The sequence below is a fragment of the Nerophis ophidion genome, linkage group LG22, assembly GCF_033978795.1.
Source record: "Nerophis ophidion isolate RoL-2023_Sa linkage group LG22, RoL_Noph_v1.0, whole genome shotgun sequence".
In the NCBI taxonomy this organism is placed as follows: domain Eukaryota; kingdom Metazoa; phylum Chordata; class Actinopteri; order Syngnathiformes; family Syngnathidae; genus Nerophis; species Nerophis ophidion.
The window spans coordinates 19,758,237-19,781,677 of NC_084632.1; the positions used below are offsets into that span (position 1 = coordinate 19,758,237).

At 38.8% G+C, this 23,441-nt stretch overlaps 2 protein-coding genes across 3 annotated transcripts in view; both read right to left on the reverse strand.

Moving 5' to 3' along the window:
• Window positions 1-1,543: 1,543 nt before the first annotated feature.
• pex11g (peroxisomal biogenesis factor 11 gamma) lies at window positions 1,544-13,823 on the reverse strand. 2 transcript variants are annotated; one of them, XM_061883451.1, is made up of 6 exons: window positions 12,390-13,823; window positions 12,264-12,328; window positions 7,048-7,239; window positions 6,790-6,968; window positions 1,991-2,050; window positions 1,544-1,890 (listed from the first exon to the last, which is right to left on the reverse strand). In XM_061883451.1, the coding sequence occupies exons 2-6, from the start codon at window positions 12,324-12,326 to the stop codon at window positions 1,704-1,706; spliced, it is 681 nt and encodes a 226-aa protein (XP_061739435.1). In that variant the 5' UTR covers window positions 12,327-12,328; window positions 12,390-13,823; the 3' UTR covers window positions 1,544-1,703. The 2 variants fall into 2 exon arrangements, with proteins under 2 accessions (XP_061739435.1, XP_061739436.1); XM_061883452.1 differs by having other exon boundaries at window positions 12,264-12,399.
• Window positions 13,824-14,837: 1,014 nt separating this feature from the next.
• si:ch73-40i7.2 (FYN-binding protein 1) overlaps window positions 14,838-23,441 on the reverse strand; it is a 71,510-nt gene continuing 62,906 nt past the window's right edge. The window contains exons 12-16 of the mRNA XM_061883450.1: window positions 22,353-22,395; window positions 19,293-19,458; window positions 17,536-17,569; window positions 15,097-15,134; window positions 14,838-15,000 (exon numbers count right to left, since the gene is read on the reverse strand). Coding sequence (XP_061739434.1) covers window positions 14,963-15,000; window positions 15,097-15,134; window positions 17,536-17,569; window positions 19,293-19,458; window positions 22,353-22,395 — 319 coding nt within the window. The 3' untranslated portion in view covers window positions 14,838-14,962. The remainder of the gene's footprint in view (window positions 15,001-15,096; window positions 15,135-17,535; window positions 17,570-19,292; window positions 19,459-22,352; window positions 22,396-23,441) is intronic.

The following is a 23,441-nucleotide window of genomic DNA, read 5'->3' on the forward strand; positions in this document are numbered from 1 at the left end:
TCAAACTCATAAACGTTTTTTTGTTTTTTGTTTTTTTTAACAAATAATTAACTTAGAATTTCATGGCTGCATCACGTGCCAAAGTAGTTGGTAAAGGGCATGTTCACCACTGTGTTACATCACCTTTTTCTTTAACAACACTCAATAAACGTTTGGGAACTGAGGAAACTAATTGTTGAAGCTTTGAAAGTGGAATTCTTTCCCATTCTTGTTTTATGTAGAGCTTCAGTCGTTCAACAGTCCAGGGTCTCCGCTGTCGTATTTTACGCTTCATAATGCGCCACACATTTTTGATGGGAGACAGGTCTGGACTGCAGGCGGGCCAGGAAAGTACCTGCAGTCTTTTACTACGAAGTCACGCTGTTGTAACAAGTGGCTTGGCATTGTCTTGCTGAAATAAGCAGGGGCGTCCATGATAACGTTGCTTGGATGAAAACATACTGTATGTTGCTCCAAAACCTGTATGGACCTTTCAGCATTAATGGTGCCTTCACAGATGTGTAAGTTACCCATGGCTTGGGCACTAATACACCCCCATACCATCACAGATGCTGGCTTTTGAACTTTGCATCGATAAAAATCCAGATAGTTATTTTCCTCTTTGTTCCGGAGGACACCACCTCCACAGTTTCCAAATATAATTTGAAATGTGGACTCGTCAGACCACAGAACACTTTTCCACTTTGCATCAGTCCATCTTAGAGGAGCTCGGGCCCAGCGAAGCCAGCGGCGTTGCCTGGTGTTGTTGATAAATGGGTTTGGCTTTGCATAGTGGAGTTTTAACTTGCACTTACATATGTAGCGACCAACTGTAGTTACTGACAGTGGTTTTATGAAGTGTTCCTGAGCCCATGTGGTGATATCCTTTACACAATGATGTCGGTTTTTGATGCAGTACCGCCTGAGGGATCAAAGGCCCGTAATATCATCACTTACGTGCAGTGATTTCTCCAGATTCTCTGACCCTTCTGATGATTTTACGGATTGTAGATGGTAAAATCCCTAAATTCCTTGCAATAGCTCGTTGAGAAATGTTCTAAAACTGTTCGACAATTTGCTTACAAATTGGTGACCCTCACCCCATCCTTGTTTGTGAATTACTTAGCATTTCATGGAAGCTGCTTTTATACCTAATCATGGCACCCAACTGTTTCCCAATTAGCCTGCACACCTTTGGGATGTTTCATATAAGTGTTTGATGAGCATTCCTCAACTTTATCAGTATTTATTGCCACTTTTCCCAACTTCTTTGTCACGTGTTGCTGGCATCAAATTCTAAAGTTGATTATTTGCCAAAAAAAACGTTAATCAATTTGAACATCAAATATGTCGTCTTTGTAGCATATTCAACTGAATATGGGTTGAAAATTATTTGCAAATCATTGTATTCCGTTTATATATACATCTAACACAATTTCCCAACTCATATGGAAACGGGTTTTGTAATATGTGTATAACATTTTTGGCTTTGTTAAGCTTGATAACAAATAATGGCTATGTCGAAGGTTGTTTTACAGTAAAATATCCAGGAGTTACACATAAATATAAACAAATTGTGCGTTTTTATTATAAAAATGCTGAAATAATATGCACAAATAGTCCAACCGATCATACACTTATATTAAATCTAAAATCATTTCTACATTCCAGTGATGACCAAAGAGTGATAGAAATGACTAAGCGCTGCATGACTGGTTGCGATCTTAAGCATTCATCTTGATCCACATAGTCACAGAAGAAATGGTACCCATCAGCCCCACCAGCCAGGTGGGGAACCGACCCGCCCACAGGAAGCCATGCGGCATCCAGTGGACGGCGTTACTGAGGTCCGTCATAAACCCAACGATAGAAAGCAGTTCCGACTGCATCCGTCTGCGGAGCTCACGATCCCTGGGGAAGAGTGTAAATAAACCAAATAACTCACATTCTGTTATTCCCTTTTTTAAATGTGGCCAGATGAGATATTCCAAGAGAGCTGTAGAGACTCAACCTGCTTCCATCTTGCTCACATCTCCTCTTTCTCCTGAGAAGCAGCAGAAATCGGAGGGACCTGAAAAAAACAAAAGTCATGTCACTAATAAGACAAAAGTACCGGTACCAATTATTATTTCAATATAGTCCTGGTAACTAGTGTACTGTGCAGTGGACACTAATGTCCACGGAAGAGGACGGGAGTATCGTGTATTGGCCGATACTGTTATGAATCTAATACGCTATCAGCGCAAATCATACATACTTGCTTATTTTGTGGAATGTTAGAAAAAGTTTGATGAAGTAATATTACTCTGAGAGCAATGGTAGGTATAAAAACAACCTATTACCAACGGTCTGGAATGGACATATGCTGTCTTAAAGGAGAACTACCCTTTTTTTTTCAAATTTTGGCTATCTGCAATCATGAGAGACAAGATGGGGCAGCATAGCTCGGTTGGTAGAGTGGTCGTGCCAGCAACTTGAGGGTTCCGGGTTCGATTCCTGCTTCCGCCATCCTAGTTACTGCCGTTGTGTTTTTGGGCAAGACACTTTACCCACCTGCTCCTAGTGCCACCCACACTGGTTTAAATGTAATTTTGATATTGGGTTTCCCTATAGTCACTCGAGAAAAGCGATATATATAAACCCCGTTTCCATATGAGTTGGGAAATTGTGTTAGATGTAAATATAAACGGAATACAATGATTTGCAAATCCTTTTTAACCCATATTCAATTGAATGCACTACAAAGACAAGATTTTTCCATCCAACCATTTTCTACCGCTTATTCCCTTTTGGGGTCGCGGGGGGCGCTGGCCCCTATCTCAGCTACAATCGGGCGGAAGGCGGGGTACACCCTGGACAAGTCGCCACCTCATCGCAGGGCCAACACAGATAGACAGACAACATTCACACTCACATTCACACACTAGGGCCAATTTAGTGTTGCCAATCAACCTATCCCCAGGTGCATGTCTTTGGAGGTGGGAGGAAGCCGAGTACCCGGAGGGAACCCACGCATTCACGGGGAGAACATGCAAACTCCACACAGAAAGATCCCGAGCCTGGATTTGAACCCAGGACTGCAGGAACTTCGTATTGTGAGGCAGACGCACTAACCCCTCCGATATTTGATGTTCAAATTAATAAACTTTATTTTGTTTACAAATAATAATTAACTTAGAATTTCATGGCTGCATCACGTGGAAACTAATTGTTGAAGCTTTGAAAGTGGAATTCTTTCCCATTGTTTTATGTAGAGCTTCAGTCGTTCAACAGTTGGGGGTCTCCGCTGTCGTATTTTATGTTTCATAATGCACCACACATTTTCAATGGGAGATAGGTCTGGACTGCAGGCGGGCCAGGAAAGTACCCGCTCTCTTTTTTTACGAAGCCACGCTGTTCCAACACAACCAATTATACGTCAAATCACTTTAAAAATGCATTCAAAAACCGTCAACAATACTTCATTTACGTTTCGCAACCTGTATAATACCCAAGCTGTAGGGACATAGTTATTGTAAGTGCACACACTCAAGAACTCTTTCTCTAGCGTGGTAAGACATTGGCGTGCATCTGTATTAGCCTTAAAAGCTAACTACAGTAAGAGATAAGCTAGCTTCTACAACAACACAAAACTCATTTGAGATTGTCACGCACAACAATGCCATAAGACATCAATCTGTACTGACTGAAAAACATGAACAATCTTATTACAGTATCTGAAAAGTATTAACATGCTTTGTTTGTATAAAGCTAACCAGACAGTGTTTGTGCTATAGTTGTAATAACAAGCATGATGTGCTGCGTGTATCATGATCGATATTAAAGTGACTCACTTGATGGACAGTTGTTCATCTGGTCCAGCTGGCCGGTGAATTTCTTGTTGATTTTGGATAAACTTTCAATTTCTGTTGAAATAGCTTGGCTCCAGGTTCCATATTTATAGCGTCAAAATTTGCTTTTACCTCACTATCCTGGCTTCCCTGTGCTTCAACATCTCACTCTTCCTTTGTGCTCGCTTCTTTAAGCAGCAGTATATTTAACTTCAAAATTATAACGTTGTGAATCCTTATTTGTCCAAAAATAGTTGTCTTTGTTTTATTTATATAGTCCTTAATTACAAGTGTCTCAAAGGGCTGCACAAGCCACAACTCAGATCCCACATTAGGGCAATAAAAAACTCAACCCATTGGGCGGAGTGAGAAATCTTGGAGGGGACCAAGTTTGTTACCAAGTCTGCTATTATTAAAACACACTGGGGTTGTACGGTATACCGGTATTAATATAGTACCGTGATACTAATTAATCATTTTTGGTACGATACCGCCTCTGAAACGTACCGGTCCGCCACTCCGTTTTTGGCATCACATCTTTTTTCGTTTTAAAAAATGTATATTATTTTTATAAACTCAGGAAATATGTCCCTGGACACATGACTTTGAATATGACTAATGTATGATCCTGTAACGACTTGGTATCGGATTGATGTCCAAATTTGTGGTATCATCCAAAACTAATGGAAAGTATCAAACAACAGAAGAATAAGTGATTATTACATTTTAACAGATGTGTAGATAGAACATGTTAAAAGAGAAAGTAAGCAAATGTTAACAGTAAATGAACAAGCAGGTTAATAATCAATTTTGTACCACTTGTCCTTAATAATTTTGACAAAATGATAGAATGGAAAATGACACAATATGTTATTGCATACGTCAGCAGCTAAATTAGGAGCATTTGTTTGCTTACTTAATACTAATATACAAGTTGTTTTGTACGTTCACTATTTTATTTAAGGACAAACTTGCAATAAGAAACATATGTTTAATGTACCTTAAGATTTTTTGTTAAAATAAAGCCAATAATGCAATTTTTTGTGGTCCCCTTTATATGGAAAAGTACCGAAAAGTATCGAAAAAATGTTAGCACCGGTATCGGTACCAAAATATTGGTATCGGACCAACACTGGAACACATTTATGTTTGATTCCGGAAGTCGAAACACATTTCTTGCCAGAAGTCAGACATGCGCTGCTTTTGAAACAGAAATCCATGCGCGGAAAAAATCAGTCCCAGAAATGATTAAAATGGTACATATTACATACTGTTATGAACGTGTCGGTTACTACATTATATATAGATATGCAATGTGTATATAAAACGTTGCTGGATAGTTGTGAAGTTGTTTTAGCGGGCTTTGAAGGCTACAATGGTCACTCATTAGTCGCATCTTTCTAAAATCATTAAAAAAAAAAAAAAAAAAGACGTATGTTCTTGTCTCTCATAATGATTGTGAACAATAGGCAAAATTCCCCTTTAAGTTGAAGTGGAGTTGTAATTGTTTTTGGCGACACCTCGTGGCAACAATATTATTATTATTAAGTTGAACAATCCGGACACGTTTGTTGCTGAATACTTTGTAAAACGCTGTTTGCCTTTGAGACTAGAAATATTCCTTACTTGTCATAATGAATATTGACAAATGTGCTGTTTTAGACACTGTTCAATTAAAGACACTAATTACTAGGGCTGCAAATCTTTGGGTGTCCCACGATTCGATTCAATATCAATTCTTGGGGTCGCGATTCAATTATAAATCGATTTTTTCGATTCACTGCGATTCTCGATTCAAAAACGATATTGTATTCTGTATTCATTCAATAGATAGGATTTCAGCAGGATCTACCCCAGTCTGCTGACATGCTAGCAGAGTAGTAGATTTTTTTTAAAAAGCTTTTATAATTGTAAAGGACAATGTTCTATCAACTGATTGCAATAATGTACATTTGTTTTAACAACTAACTGAACCAAAAATATGACTTATTTTATCTTTGTAAAAACATTGGACACAGTGTGTTGTCAAGCTTATGAGATGCGATGCAAGTGTAAGCCACTGTGACACTATTGTTCTTTTTTTTTAGATTTTTATAAACGTCTAATGATAATTTCAATGAGGGATTTTTAATCACTGCTATGCTGAAATTATAACTAATATTAGAATAGATCTTTATAGTCATTGTACAACAAAATTGTATGCAGAACTAATTTAGTGCAAAATCATACATAAAAACATAAGAACATAGATAAATAGATAAAAATTCATAAAATACATAAAAATACCAAGCATACAGCTCACATGCACAGTCATTATTGTTATCTTGTGTTCATCGACACTATTACTCTCGGATAAAAAGTGTTCTCAAATCGGTTTGTCCGGCATTTTATTGTCCTGTAAGTCCTTCCGTAATATTGATACTGTTGTTGATAATATTCATTTTTGTTTCACTACTTTTACTTTGTCCTGTGTCGTGTTTGTGTCTCCTCTCAATTGCTCTGTTTATTGCAGTTCTGAGTGTTGCTGGGTCAGGTTTGGTTTTGGAACTGGATTGCATTGTTATGGTATTGCTGTTTGTTGGATTGATAAAAAAAAAAAATATATATATATATATATATTTTTTAAAAATGAGAATTGATTCTGAATCGCACAAGGTGAGAATCGCGATTTGTACTTGAATCAAATTTTTCCCCACACCCTACCCCAAGCTTGTGTGCCATTGTGGCCTTAGCTATTGTGTAGCGGCTAGCTCCTTTTGTAAACAACTTGACTAAAATACAAGAAAAGACCAACCTTGTGTGTTAATTAGAGGACATTTAGATGTTAACTGGCTGTTCAGCGATGCACAAGTAGGACTGCTTGTATCGGAGAGTTTAGATACAAGCCAAAAACAGTTTTTTTGCTGGTATCCGATCGGGGCCAAATAAAGTTTGACCGATTAACTGGACTATTTTTGGAATACAAAAGACAATATTTCACCTCAGTATGCCAAGCAGCAGCGAGGTTCCCCACAGCGCGTTGCTTAAGAGCCACCATGGATCAGACTTTGCTTGAATAAGGTGAGTATCTGCCGCCCAGGCCACGTGTTCACACGGGTAGTACAGCTGGTCAGCCACATTCTCAAGGACCGATATCCAGCGCACGGCTATGTCTTCCTCCTTTGGGCGACACACAACATCGGTAACATTAAAAAACTTGCGCAAAGACAAATTATTGCGATTGTTTCACATCATAAACCTTAGCACCAAATCCGTAAGTGCGGGTATAAGCCAGCATGGAGAGATCATCAAAAAGTCTCAGCACTGTCCTGCAGTGGCTTAGCTGAGCAGACAACAGCAGAAGGCTTTTTCCGAGGTTAGGAGACGAACCATCCGTCTTGCAGGAAAGAATGCCTCCGACAAACTGGGAGCTGTAACAAAGCGTCCTTATCTGCAAGGAAGAGGTTGGCGTCAGACACTGTAGCATCACATATTTGATTTGTCCATTTTGAAAGCAATGTGTTAGGTGCAGGCAGAGCACTTGAATCTAGGAATGTGCCGAATGATCAGCCACCGATCAGTATCGGGCGATTTTTGTGAAAAAGTATGTGATCACCATTGCCAATTAATGGCGATCACAAAAAACAATTTCTGTGGCTGACACTGTGACACGGATGACCAGTGGCGAGCAGCTAAATATGTTTCTTCATACACTGTAAAGTCGCTCCCTTAGTAATAATAAACACCTCCATTACAGCAAATAAACAGCATGTGTTGGAACCTTTAAGGGGAACTACACTTTTTAAAATCTTGCCTATAATTCAGTCTGTATGAAAGACAAGAACATGTTTTTTTTTTGCATTGTAACTCATAAACATAAATTAAAGTCTGCTTACAATGGAGTCAACTCGAGGTCCTCTATTTAGCACATAAAGTGTTGCGATCCGTAACTCGGATCTTCACGTTTATTTTTCCATTTTTGTTTCATTCTCTTTCTGACCCACTTACTTCCTGTTTAGTCCGTCACCATGGTACTCATCAGTCCACCTGCTAGTCTCGATCCCCGCACACCTGCTACTAATTATCACCCTACTATATAATCCAGCCTTCTTTGTTTATCCTTTCTCGGTTCATAGTTTGTTCTCACGCAACTGTACGTCTGGGTTTTCATAGTTTGCTTTCACAAAACTGTACGTCTGGTTTTGATCGTTTGCTTTCACGCAATTTGTATGTATATTCCCGCTAGCTTTTACGCTGAGGAATTTTTTCTGGTTTTTGTGTGCTTTCGTGCCAGCTTAGTTATTTACTTTTACTTCCTAGTTCTCATACTAGCGTTTTTGGTTTGCCTTTTCTTAAGCTCCAGTGTTTCTGTCCAGAGCTCCTTTTTGTTATTTAGAACAAATTTATTATATCTTACCTCTTGCTGTATTCATGTCTACACATCCACGAAGAGACATTCCCGGCAGCACTGTGCCGACCAGTCTTCACATAAAGCTCTCTAAATAAACATCCAAAAACCACCAATACTCCATTTAAATTTTGTGACCTGAATAGTAACCAACTATTAGCAATATTTTTTTTATAAGCGCTAAAGTTAAGCATCAATTTCTAACAAGGCAGCTTCCTCGCCTCGGAGCTAGTGAAAGTTTATTCTGAATTGTAAATCATACCTCTCACCTGGATAGTGAAAGGATGACGACGTAGCCCGACAAGTTTGTCAACTTTGACAGCCTATTTAGACCCAGAAATAAAAGCTGCTTGACCCCACACTTTTCCCCCGCGAGGATTATGAGTCATTGTTTATCTAAACACAAATACATTAACATTGTAACATTCGGATTCCCAGTTACAGCTGACATTGTACAGTAAGTGATGTTTTATTATGTTTGTTGGCTCTCATGAAGTCTGCAGTAAGTAATAATCAGTTACAGTATGTTGTTAAAGGAATGTTGTTAAAGGAATTGTGATGCGGTTTTTAAATGATTGTGCTGCCTTATGCTTAAAATGAGAAAAAATGCGCAAATACTACATGTAATTACCTACTCAGTGGCCTAGTGGTTAGAGTGTCCACCCTGAGATCGGTAGGTTGTGAGTTCAAACCCCGGCCGAGTCATACCAAAGACTATAAAAATGAGTCCCATTACCTCCCTGCTTCGCTATCAGCATCAAGGGTAGGAATTGGGGGTTAAATCACAAAAAATGATTCCCGGGTGCGGCCACCGCTGCTGCTCACTGCTCCTCTCACCTCCCAGGGGATGATCAAGGGTAATGGGTCAAATGCAGAGAATAATTTTGCCACACCTTGTGTGTGTGTGACAATCATTGGTACTTTAACTTATATTATTAATGTGTTTGTTACTACATAATACATATATACTAACAGCATTTATACAAAATGTGAGGTGTTTAGATGTTTTTTTAAGCGCTTTTTAGGAAGAATAAAGCGACTCCTATACGTTTCATTGTAAGCGGACTTTTGCTCACATTTATTCACTAAATAGAATGCATACAAAACAGAAAAACAAAAGTGTGCTTGTCTCACATAAGGATTGTGAATGACAGGCACAATTTAAAAGAAGAAATGGTGCAGTTTTCCTTTATGTATCCTTATCAAGTGTTGTTATCACTGGAGGACAGGCTAAAGGAGTTAGGATAGGCTTTATTTGATATAAAATCCTATGAATCTCTAACCTGACTCTCGCCCGACCCTTGTAGTTTGCTGAGCTCCACACAAGGATCTGGAAGTTCTCAATAGGAGATGTATTTCAGAAGGCGGGGCCTTGTAAGAAAATAATTGTATGTGATTGGATAAACCACTTGTCTGTTATCTCGAATGACGTGCTTCTTCAATCACTCACATCGAAATCAACCTGTGACACTGATGAGAGCGACGCTGGGGAATCCAAACCCGGTCGGAAGAAGAGCTACAACATCCTTGCCACCAAATAAATGTCTTCAAAACTGTTCACTGTTAGTCTTTTAAAGAATTCATATTCGATAGATTCGACGAAACAGTTGCAATATCGGAATCAATGTCAGCACACGGCACGGTGAGGGCTGTGCGCCGCCATTGTTGTTTGAATCAAACAGTCGCTTCCGCGCAAGGTCACATATATGAAATCCCGCCCGGCGACCCTGATTGGTTCGTTATTTTTTGCTATCTGGAAGGAGTTTGCAAATCTTTCGAGCCCAGATCCTTGTGTGGAGCTCAGCAATCTACAAAGGTTTGCCGAGAGTCAGGTTAATAAATCTTGACTATAATTTGACAATAAAAAGGTGTGCATGACACGAAAAAGGCTAGCCCTACTAATAGGAAGTGGAATTAAGTTTCTAGGTCACATGACCTGGATCCAACTATGAAAAAGTATATCAAATCCAATAAATCATAAAATAATGTGCACAACATTTTAAGGAAGGGCTAATTTTCTGACTTTGTTATGGATTCAATGGTGTTTTGATATAGAAGATAAACATTTTACATTTTATACAAACTCTTCAACAAATTTATTGACGGTCCCTACGTGTAAACGACCAGTATTGAGAGCGTCATTTCTCATGGGAGCTCCCCGCAGAATGAGCGACAAGTCCGGCCACAGTGAGGGGGCGCTTCCAATGGAGCTACGGAAGCGAATATCCAATGAGTTTTGATTGATTGATTGAAACATTTATTAGTAGATTGCACTGTACAGTACATATTCCCTACAATTGACCACTAAACGGTAACACCCGAATACGTTTTTCAACTTGTTTAAGGCGGGCTCCACGTTTATCAATTCATGTTACAAATAAGTACAATCAGCGTAATACAGTCATCATACACGTTAATCATCAATGTCCCAACGTATAACCAAATATACCGTGTTGATTAAGTTTATAGATCCACAACTTAATACACACGTTGATATTTTTCCACATTGAAGCAAGTGTTTCCCTCTTGTTTTCATGTGTTATTATATATATATTTATTTATAATTATTTTTGCCTTTTGGTCCGGGACCCTTTGGGACTATGTGACAAGGGGTGGCACTTTCGTGACCTCTGCGGTGCTTTTTTGTGGACTTCTGGATCTGCCTCCTGGGAGCCTTTTGGCCATGGAGACCAGCTGCTGGGTCTCTGCCACACCGGAGTCTGTTTGGAGAGACTGGAGGAGATGCGGATGAGGGGACATGGCTGTGGAGTTAGCACTGAGCGCCGGGACGGAGAGGCTTCGCGGTGTCTTGGCTGGGTGAGCAGGTGTCGGACACCTTATTCTCCTTGGACGTATCCTCGGTCATCCATGCGGACTGGACACTGGCCGAGAGTTGGTTGGCGGCTGAGAGTGGAGTTGGCTCTCTTGGTTGCTTTGTTGGGACTGCTCCTGTCCCTGGCCATGCTCCCTCCATCCCAGGGGACGATGGCGCGGAACACCGCAGAGGCCACCACAGTGTATATGTTTCTTTTAGTTTTTATTCATAGCTGTATGTATAAGTGTCTGGTTGTATCCGCTGCTTTAATGTCTTTCATGTCCTTTGTGTTCTTTGATGTTTCCCTCTTACACACATGTAAGAGGGATGTGTACTATGGCTATGAGTTGTTTTTTTCCCTTGGCCTCAGTCTGAACTCCCTCTCCTGGGGCCCTGGCTTGGACTGATTTTTTTCTTTTCTTTTATTTTAATCTTCTATTTTTTTCTCCCATTCCCCCCACTTGTTTACCTGTATCTCATCTTTTTTGTAAGGGGCGCTGGAAGCCGGCAGACCCGTCAGTGATCCTGTTCTGTCTCCCTGTAATGTTCGTCTGATCTTTCTTTCTTTCTTTTCTTTTCTTAGTTTATTTCGAACATGAATATTTACAACACAATACAATACAGACAATACAATATTACCTCACATTTCATCATGCCCGAAAAGGAGTAGGAAGAAGCAAAGCTAATTTAATCCTACCCCTTTCCCACTTCAGAGCGCCCACAAATACATACATACATCTACTGACCCTCTTTACAGCAAAATATCAAAATGACATCCGTTAGTAAGCAATACAAAAGTTCTGTAACATGCAATTAACTAATCCAGTCGTTGCCAACATACTGAGATGAAGAATATCTTATTTTCAATAAGGTTGAAAGTGTTTCACATAATTCTTCTTTGTACTTTGTAAGCACTATTAATTTAAACATCCTCTTAAAGTGGATCATATCAGTACAATGTTTAATTTCATTACTTAATCCATTCCATAATTTAATTCAACATGCTGATATGCTAAAGGTTTTAAGTGTTGTACGTGCATACAAATGTTTTAATATAGATTTTGCTCTAAGGTTATATTTCTCCTATTTGAATGGGATTGTGCTGAAAATTTTATCTTCTTGAAGGAACTCTCCTGAAGGAATAAATAAAGTACTATCTAAACTAAATAATTAATTGAGGACAAATCATTATAATCATATTGAGCGTTCACAGACAGATAATGCAACTACGTAATTTGCGTAGTTTACTCACAATTCGATCTCTTCCTCTGTAAGACTCCAACTGTCGGACAAGGCAGTCTACTGAGTCCTGCATGTCTGAAGGGTAAATGTACACATTACCAAAAATAAAAGAAACATAAAATAGTAATTTTATTACTTTCAAGGCATTATGACGTTTGATTTTTCTTATCTCCAGCTGGACTTTGACCAGGAAACAACCCTTCGATAGCCTTCTTCTTCTTCCGTTGATGTCTCGTGAATTCGCCTTTACACAGCGGAGGTTACATACTGCTCTCTAACGGTCATAAAATATATCGCTTTAATTACAAGCATGACTAATAGCTTGTTTTGTAGATTGTTGTTGTTATTCAAGATATTTGGGGAGAAAAAAAAACAAACCTAATTGAGGTAAACAAGCAGTATTCATTTAAAATATTATAAATATCACACAAAAATGTACTTAAATAGGAGTATTTATCAAAAGTATCTAAGACAGGGGTCTCAAACTCAATTTACCTGGGTGCCACTGGATGCAGAGACTGGGAGAGGCTAGGGCGCAAGTAAATATTTCTTTAAAAAATCTAGTGTGCGCTTTTTAATGAATTCACCTTTGAATGGCTTTCCCGCCTTAGCAACACACTTGCCAACTCTCGCGATCTTTCTGGGAAACACCCGAACATCAGTGCCCCTCCGACAATTTCCCGGGGCAATCATTCTCTCGGTTATCACCCGGACAACAATATTAAGGGGGTGCCGTGATGGCACTGCCTTTAGCGTCCTCTACAACCAGTTGTCTCGTCCGCTTTTCCACCATACAGACAGTGTGCCGGCCCAATCCAATGCAGCACTAACTCTTCCGGGCTACAATAGGGGGCGGGGTTGGTGGGGGCTGGGGTGTATATCTTAGCCTGTAGGACTTAGGGCTGCGTGGGATTCTGGGTATTTTTTCTGTCATGTTTATGTTGTGTTACGGTGCATGTTTTCTCCCAAAATGTGTTTCTCAATCTTGTTTGGTGTGGGTCCACAGTGTGGCACATATTTGTAACAGTGTTAAAGTTGTTTATACGGCCACCATCAGTGTGACCTGTATGGCTGTTGATCAACTATCAATCAATGTTTATTTATATAGCCCCAAATCACAAATGTCTCAAAGGACTGCAGAAATCATTACGACTACAACATCCTCGGAAGAACCCACAAAAAGGCAAGGAAAACTCACACCCAGTGGGCAGGGAGAATTCACATCCAGTGGGATGCCAGTGACAATGCTGACTATGAGAAACCTTGGAGAGGACCTCAGATGTCAGCACCCCCCCCACCCCCCTTCTAGGGGACCGAAAGCAATGGATGTCAAGCGGGTCTAACATGATACTGTGAAAGTTCAATCCATAGTGGCTCCAACACAGCCGCGAGAGTTCAGTTCAAGCGGATCCAAGACAGCAGCGAGAGTCCCGTCCACAGGAAACCATCTCAAGCGGAGGCGGATCAGCAGCGTAGAGATGTCCCCAACCGATACACAGGCGAGCGGTCCATCCTGGGTCTTGACTCTGGACAGCCAGTACTTCATCCATGGTCATCAGACCGGACCCCCTCCACAAGGGAGGGGGGGACATAGGAGAAAGAAAAGAAGCGGCAGATCAACTGGTCTAAAAAGGAGGTCTATTTAAAGGCTAGAGTATACAGATGAGTTTTAAGGTGAGACTTAAATGCTTCTACTGAGGTAGCATCTCGAACTGTTACCGGGAGGGCATTCCAGAGTACTGGAGCCCGAACGGAAAACGCTCTATAGCCCGCAGACTTTTTTTGGGTTCTAGGAATCACTAATAAGCCGGAGTCTTTTGAACGCAGATTTCTTGCCGGGACATATGGTACAGTACAAATCGGCAAGATAGGCTGGAGCTAGACCGTGTAGTATTTTATACGCAATTAATAAAACTTTAAAGTCACATCCTAAGTGCACAGGAAGCCAGTGCAGGTGAGCCAGTACAGGCGTAATATGATCAAACTTTCTTGTTCTTGTCAAAAGTCTAGCGGCCGCATTTTGTACCAACTGTAATCTTTTAATGCTAGACATGGGGAGACCCGAAAATAATACGTTACAGTAATCGAGACGTAACAAACGCATGGATAATGATCTCGGCGTCTTTAGTGGACAAAATGGAGCGAATTTTAGAGATATTACGGAGATGAAAGAAGGCCGTTTTAGTAACGCTTTTAAAGTGTGACTCAGCGTCTTGCAGTCGCTTATGGCGTCTACAGACGCCAAATTCAACATGTTGCTGGGCTGCCACGCTGTTTGTACAGGTTGTAGAGGACGCTAAAGGCAGTGCTCCCTTAATATTGTTTGGGTAAAATTCGGGAGAATGATTACCCCTGGAGGGGCACTGAAAATTGGGAGTCTCGTGGAAAAATCGAGGGTATATAAGTATGATGCTGTAAAGCGGCATTCATGTAAAACTCGCGGGCCGCACCAACATTAAATTTTCATATAAAGGTGCGGGCCGCAAAATAAAATCTCGCGGGCCGCCTGTTTGAGACCCCTGATCTAAGAGGTCAGGTAAAACACTTCAAGAATAGTGTGTCCATTTTATACAGTTTGGATAAGTACAGTAAGTGCAGATTATTTTATTGTTTGGGTTAACACAATATTACATTTTTGACCGTTATAAAAATAGGTTTTGTTTCTCAGGTTGTACTTGATTTCTTAGTAAGCTTGTATGTTGGCGTGGTTTAGTAATCGGTGTGCAGGGAGTCGTTGGCATGGTGGTCTGAAAGGCAAAACAAGAAAATAGATCAACTGAACTTCTGGTCTAACTCAATGACTTTAATCAGAAGAAAAAAAGGAAGAAACCTAGATAACTCACCACTTGAATTATCGACGTCGTCGTAAATGTCCCCATCCCTGCAAACGAGGATTAATCATAATTAGAGTTAGTTTTTTTCATTAATGTGACACAGTAACTACAACAACATATCATGGAAGTAGAATTGTCTCACATCAACTTATATGTATCAATATGATATTAATACATATGCATGTATTAATAAAAATATGAATACAAATGTGATATACAAATAATTGAATAATTTGTATAAATAAACACGTATTTAATATATTTTGGAGATATGAAAATAAATACAAGTAACATTTTTAAATATAAAAATGTGACATACAAATAAATCAAGAATTTGTATAAATAAATTCGTATTTGAAAATATATTTTTTTGATTTGAATATAAATATGCTTGATTTTGTATTCATATTGAATTTGCATATGCGGATCGCTTTTTTGTCGATGAGACATTCCTAGCACAAACCAGATGCACAAATAAATTTGGAGTAACACACTCACCTGAACAACCAGCAGAGGGTGCTGCAGCCAGCGTGGTCTGGGTCACAGACATGGTCAGACTGGCGAGCCAAGCAGAGGCACACTAGGAAAGGTTATATAGTGGAATAAATGGATGGGTAAATAATAACTAGTATTGATAACTGTTTCAGATGTGTTGTAGTAGTACCATTGTTGTATCTACTAGATAGTTTAGTCAGTCACTCAGCTTTTACAGGTGTTGATGTGACGACAACGTCTGGCAACGTTAGCCAGCCAGCAGCTAACAAAGTAGAGCTAAGGCCAAGGCTATTAAGGCCTACATCACTAGCAGTACTGAAATGCTGTATCTGTACATTACTGGAGGATCTTTTTTTTTCTCCGACTTCCACTTTTACTTCATTATATATTTTGGATGTTGCCAGACGTCGTCGTCACATCAATACTTGTAAAAGCTGAGTGACTGACTAAACTATCTAGGAGATACAACCATGGTACTACTACAACACACTTGGCGTGGCGAAGTTGGGAGAGTGGCCATACGCAACCTGAGGGTCCTGGTTCAATCCCCACCTAGTACCAACCTCGTCACGTCCGTTGTGTCCTGAGCAAAACACTTCACCCTTGCTCCTGATGGGTGCTGGTTAGCGCCTTGCATGGCAGCTCCCTCCATCAGTGTGTGAATGTGTGTGTGAATGGCTGAATGTGGAAGTAGTGTCAAAGCGCTTTGAGTACCTTGAAGGTAGAAAAGCGCTATACAAGTATAACCCATTTATCATTTATTTACGATTACAGTCTTATCTTGATTTGCACGCTATTGTTGATGTTTTTCAGTCCGGTTTCAAAGCCTCTCATAGCACCGAAATATGCACTTTTAAGGGTTTTTAACAACCTTTTAGTATCCACTGATTGTGGCGATCCTGCCATTTTTAATTATTTGAGATCTAACTGCTGCGTTCAAAACAGTGGATCACACAACTCTCATTAGTTACTTAGAACAATGTGTGGGTTTTAAAGGCACACCCTTGAAATGGTTAAGGTAATATCTGACAAACAGAACTTTTAAGATCCAAATTGATGAGTCGGTTTCGGCTTTGGTCCCTTGTCCTGAGGCGTCCCTCAGGGCTGTCAATGCGAATATTTACATTTTAGAGAGCGTTGTGCTTCTACGATTGGCCTTACGCAACCCGAGGGGTCCCTGGTCCAATCCCCACCTAGTACCAACCTCGTCACGTCTGTTGTGTCCTGAGCAAGACACTTCATCCTTGCTCCTGATGGGTGCTTGTGAGCGCCTTGCATGGCAACTCCCTCCATCAGTGTGTGAATGTGTGTGTGAATGGGTGAATGAAGAAGTTGTGTCAAAGCGCTTTGAGTACCTTGAAGGTAGAAAAGCGCTATACAAGTACAACCCATTTAATACTAGTTTTACTTGCCAATTCATTTATTCCACTATATGACCCTCCCTAGTGTGCCTCTGATTGGCTTGCCAGTGTCTGACCATGTCTGTGACCCAGACCGCTCTGGCTGCAGTGCCCTCTGCTGGTTGTTCAGGGGCGTGAGTAACTCCACATATATTTGTACATCTGGTTTGTGGTAGGAATGTCTCATCGACACAAAAGCAAAAAAGCGATCCACATATGCAAATTCAATACAAATACAAGTACAAAATCAAGCATATTTATATTAAAATATCAAAAATATATTTACAAATACATATTTATCCAAATTCTTCATTTATTTGTATGTCATATTTTTATATTTATACATTTTATTTGTATATATTTTCAAATCTCAAAAATATATTTACAAATACGTGTTTATTTATACAAATTATGCATTTATTTGTATATCACACTTGTATATTTATTAGTATATGCATATGTATTAATATCATATTGATGTATATATATAAGTTGATGTGAGACAATTCTACTTCCATAACATATAAATCTGCAATGAAGAGGATTCACTTACAATGGAAGAAGAAGTTTTCTTGACACATAACCAGCTGTAAAATAAAAAATAAAAAAATCACAAAAAAGATTGTTTGGATTTTATCTATAGTGCTTTATTCACTTAAATGTTATTCCTTTGAAATAAAGACGTCACCTATATGGACAAGTTATCACAAATATTGACAGTGCTCATATTTGTCTGAAAGAGAGCATTGATCAATCATAAACATATAGAATATAATTCAGTAGAACCCATTAAAAAGCCTATTTCTGATACTCAAAATCATGGGTATTCGAAGTGTGACCCAGGTGCCATTTGCGGCCTTCAGCTGTTTTTTTATTCACCCATGACATATTCTGAAGAGAAAATAAACACGTACCAGATTAGTAGCTTACATTAAAAAAAAAAAAAAAAAAAAAAAAAATTAGGCCGTCCAAATCCTCCCAAAAATATGACTTATAAAACAAATAGTCTTACTACTTATGGTTGTCATAGTGATCATGTGTACACATTTTTTTTTGTGTGCTAAAGCTTGTCAAAATAATAGCATCAGTAAATAATAATATGAATGATAATCTAAACATATGATAAAACTATACATTTCTCAAGCAGTTTTTAGATTAGATATCACATTAATTTGTTCTATTTCCAACCTATGTTTTGTTCTACGTATGTTGATTGACTTACATTGTATTGGTTTCAGTATCTTCCATGTGTAATAATTCATTCTAATAGAAGAAATACATACTTAAAATATTTCACGCAAAGAGGAGTGCAGTGATGATTAATTTGGGTCGCCGCCTGTTGAGAAGCAATCCTCTAAACCAGGGATAGGGAACCTACAGCTCTAGAGCCAGATGTGGCTCTTTTGATGACTGCATCTGGCTCTCAGATAAATATTAGCTGACATTGCTTAACACGATAACTAATGAATAATTCCGCTGATAATCACTGTGTTAAAAATAACGTTCAAATTATAAAACATTCTCATAAATTTGATCCAATCATCCATTTTCTATTGCACCTGTTCAAGAAGTCGCATTAATGGTAAAAAGTATTATATTTATTGGTTAGCTTTGGAATAACAATGTTATTAAAAATAATAAGAGACTTATTATACTCTAAAAATGTTGGTCTTACTTAAAAATGCACGCATTTAATTGTATTCAGTGTTAAAAAATATTATATGGCTCTCACGGAAATACATTTTTAAATATTTGGCTTTCATGGCTCTCTCAGCCAAAAAGGTTCCCGACCCCTGCTCTAAACCTGATTGATTGATACTTTTATTAGTAGATTGCACAGTACAGTAAATATTCCGTACAATTGACCACTAAATGGTAACACCCGAATAAGTTTTTCAACTTGTTTAAGTCGGGGTCCACGTTGATCAATTCATGGTAAATATATATATATATATATATATATATATATCTAAATATATATGCCTTCCAAAGTTGTTAATTTTGAATTCAGTTTTGCACATTAACACACTATTTGGGGGACCAAAAAAAAACATTTTGACTTTACTGTTGGATAATTAGGTCTTGTGTTCTTTTTCCGCTGCGGACAGTGCCATCAAACCATTGCCTATTTAAATTGATACACAAAAAATGTATTAGTTTACTTTAAAGCAGAATAAACAAATCTGTAAATATGCAGCCTACAAATAAAAGTCAAGTTTGTTTTGTTTCTTGACTGAAGAAAATGTTGCCATTTTTTTCATACTGCTTGTGACAATACAATGACAATGAAGTTGCGAGGCATTCACTTACATTTTCCTGATGTGCGGTTGTGGCACAGAGCTTTTTTGCTGTTGGTAAGCTGAATGACATCCAGAACCTCGCCGTGCGTCACATGGAGGTCTTTCCCCCTTGGCTTCTTCATGACACCGTTATGGTCCACCATCATAGTGTGCATTACTCGGAGTGGACCCTTGCACTGAGACACAATGGAACCTTTTTTAACCGTGGACATGTCAAAGTGATGGACATTTGCAAGACAACCTATCAGGGGCTGTCAAACTTTTTTCGCCAAGTACCACCTCAGAAAAAAACTTGGCTCTACAAGTACCACCAAAATGACCAACATTAAAATACACTAGCGTAGTAGGCCTAAATATTCATTAAAAACAAAGCAGAGGGTTGATTTAACTATTAAGTTTATTCAATTTGCTTAACCACTGTGACATTACACACAGTTGGAACAGTGACACCAGATCTGATTTTAGGTGAAAAAAACACTGTGCTTTAATCAAGTGATTATTTGTCGTACTACTAGATGGAGCCCTCCTACCAAAAGTGGTACACGTACCACAGTTTGAGAATAACTGCTGTATACTAATTTCACTGTTTCTAACCAATTTATTATTTAGTGCAGAACCTAAATACTGTAATATCTTAAAAATAAGACTACCCCTTTTTTTCAAGACCATGTGTATGTATATCAGTGACGTGCAGTCAGGGGCGGCAGGTGAGGCCACGCCCCTGATGCCATCATGGAAAGAAAAAAAAATGTAAAAAGAAAAAAAATATATATATTGTTATATGTATCCAGTTATTATACTATAAAGTTATTTACCATTTAACTTCACCAGTTTTAAATATTTTTTTATTCAAAATCGCTTAATTTTCATATTAGCCGTTCAAATACTGAGAATTACTTGCGTTGAGTCATAGCCAGCTGAGCCTTCCCGTCACCATGGATTGCGCAATGACTCGGCTAACTGCTGGCCTGCTGTGCAGTGAGACCGTATTGCTATATGAATTATATTATACATTTCCATAGTTTAGTTAGCTGAGGTATATAATGTATAGTGTATTTTGTCAACAACTGTATGTGTGTTACGTATTTCTTGTGCTGGGCAATCATAAAACTGCGAAACACGTACAATGTGAGGCTCCTATTCTCCAGACTCCTGGTGGTAGAGGGCGCTAGTGATCCCAGAGCTCATTCTTGCACTACTCGGCTAAGCCAAAGCCGGTATGTTTTAAAGTTGTCATTTGCGTATCGTAAAAACAACCGTCCAAAATTTTACAACTAATTGTAAACTTATAGGTGCCAACAATCAGGGCCGAGTAGCGACGTAAGAGTGTGTCGATGTTGAGATATTACGCCGAGTTGGTAAGTCTATCTGTTTGCTAATAGTAGCCACTAGCCGTACCCATGTATTTTCAATGGGCGGTTAGCATCGGGTTTTAATCCCGTTTCCTCCAATGTTTCTGATCCGATTGAATTTATATTTATGTCCAGTCTTTATTTTGGGTATCTAAATATGCTGACTGAGTATTGTGGCGTTTTAAGGCCATCTGCATTTTTTATGCTACAGTAAAGACAATGAATGAAAACTGCCGCTGGAGCGCGATTACACCTGTCATAGTGACAACACTGTGTTACACCTGTCATAGTGACAACACTGTGTTACACCTGTCATAGTGACAACACTGTGTTACACCTGTCATAGTGACAACACTGTGTTACACCTGTCATAGTGACAACACTGTGTTACACCTCTCATAGTGACAACACTGTGTTACACCTCTCATAGTGACAACACTGTGTTACACCTCTCATAGTGACAACACTGTGTTACACCTCTCATAGTGACAACACTGTGTTACACCTCTCATAGTGACAACATTGTGTTACACCTCTCATAGTGACAACACTGTGTTACACCTCTCATAGTGACAACACTGTTACACCTGTCATGGTGACAACACTGTGTTACACCTGTCATGGTGACAACACTGTGTTACACCTGTCATGGTGACAACACTGTGTTACACCTGTCATGGTGACAACACTGTGTTACACCTGTCATAGTGACAACACTGTGTTACACCTGTCATAGTGACAACACTGTGTTACACCTCTCATGGTGACAACACTGTGTTACACCTCTCATGGTGACAACACTGTGTTACACCTCTCATGGTGACAACACTGTATTACACCTGTCATAGTGACAACACTGTGTTACACCTGTCATAGTGACAACACTGTGTTACACCTGTCATAGTGACAACACTGTGTTACACCTGTCATATTGACAACACTGTGTACCGTCGTGTTTGTTATTTTCTACATACATGTGATTATTTAATATTGTTAATGTTAGCAGTATTATCGCTAATAATGATAATAATAAGTGTAATTTATTTATACTATACTAGCTAAAGTACCTGCTACACTAAGTTAAAGTACCAATGATTGTCACACACACACACACACACACACACTAGGTGTGGTGAAATTTGTCCTCTGCATTTGACCCATCCACTTGTTCACCCACTGGGAGGTGAGGGGAGCAGTGAGCAGCAGCGGCCGGGAATCCTTTTTGGTGATTTAACCCTCAATTCCAACCCTTGATGCTGAGTGCCAAGCAGGGAAGAATGCTGGTATGAGCTTTTAAACATAACCCGTTAACTGCTGCCAATCAAATGGTGAATAAGATACTCTATAGGGTCCATATGTTTATAAATCTGACTGTGATGAAGTCAGTGCCTCACCAGCCATGAACCTCACCGCACGTCACTGATTATATATATATATATACATACATACATACATCTCATTCATTTTCTACCACTTATCAGGGAAATACGGTATTACTTTTTATCAATCAATCAATCAATCAATCAATCAATCGTTTACTCATATAGCCCTAAATCACTGGTGTCTCAAAGGGCTGCACAAACCACAACACAAACCACTACGACATCCTCGGTAGGCCCACATAAGGGCAAGGAATTTACAGGCCCTTTTAGATATACTGTACTTGCTCGGTTTACTGCACAACATGAGTAATGAAAAAGTGGAAAAATTATATTTACCTTGAATTTTTTCCTGAGCTCCTTTTCCACTTTGGGATCTATGCTGAAAACACAAAAATGTCATTGCAAGTTCTGTGTCTTTGCATCCTTATTTTTACTGCTATATAGGGATGTACCAATCAGACACTGGATATCAGTCCAATCTCAGCAAACAAAAGACGCATTGAATGTTGAATGGCTTTCATCTTAAAAACTCTACCAGCAGTCCTGTAATTGTGCAAAGCTGGACAGCCGGTCCACATCTAAATGTCCTTCAATAAGCACACAAAGTCGGTCTTTTCTTGTATTTTAGTGAAGTACTAGACAAAGAGTAAACCTGGTAGTCGAGATAGCCGCTACACAACAGTTAAGCACACATGAACACAAAAGTTAGAAATACATAATAAGTATCTTTAATTAAGCACTATTGCAGTCTAAAACAGCACTTTTGTCAATATGAACAAGTATCAAAAAATTCTGGTTGCATATTACTTACACATACAAAGTCTCCAAGGCAGAAGCGTATTAGAAAAATCCAGTAACAAACATGTCCACATCGTTCAATTTACTGAGTTTAATCTAATGAATGATTGTGGCCAAAAAAACATACCACTCCGCTTCAAATTAAAGACAGCATTTTTTTTTTCAATCCAACAAAACAATACACAGCAATACCATAACAATGCAATCCAAGTCCAAAACCAAACGTGACCCAGCAACACTCAGAACTGCAATAAACATAGTAATTGAGAGGAGACACAAACACGACACAGAACAAACCAAAAGTAGTGAAACAAAAATGAATATTATCAACAACAGTATCAATATTAGTTATAATTTCAGCATAGCAGTGATTAAAATTCCCTCTTTGACATTATCATTAGACATTTATAAAAATTAAAAAAAAAGAACAATAGTGTCACAGTGGCTTACACTTGCAGCGCATCTCATAACACACTGTGTCCAATATTTTCACGAAGATAAAAAACAGTAATATTTTTGGTTCTTTTAATAGTTAAAACAAATTTACATTATTGCAATCAGTCGATAAAACATTGTCCTTAACAATTATAAAAGCTTTTTACAAAAATCTACTCTGCTTGCATGTCA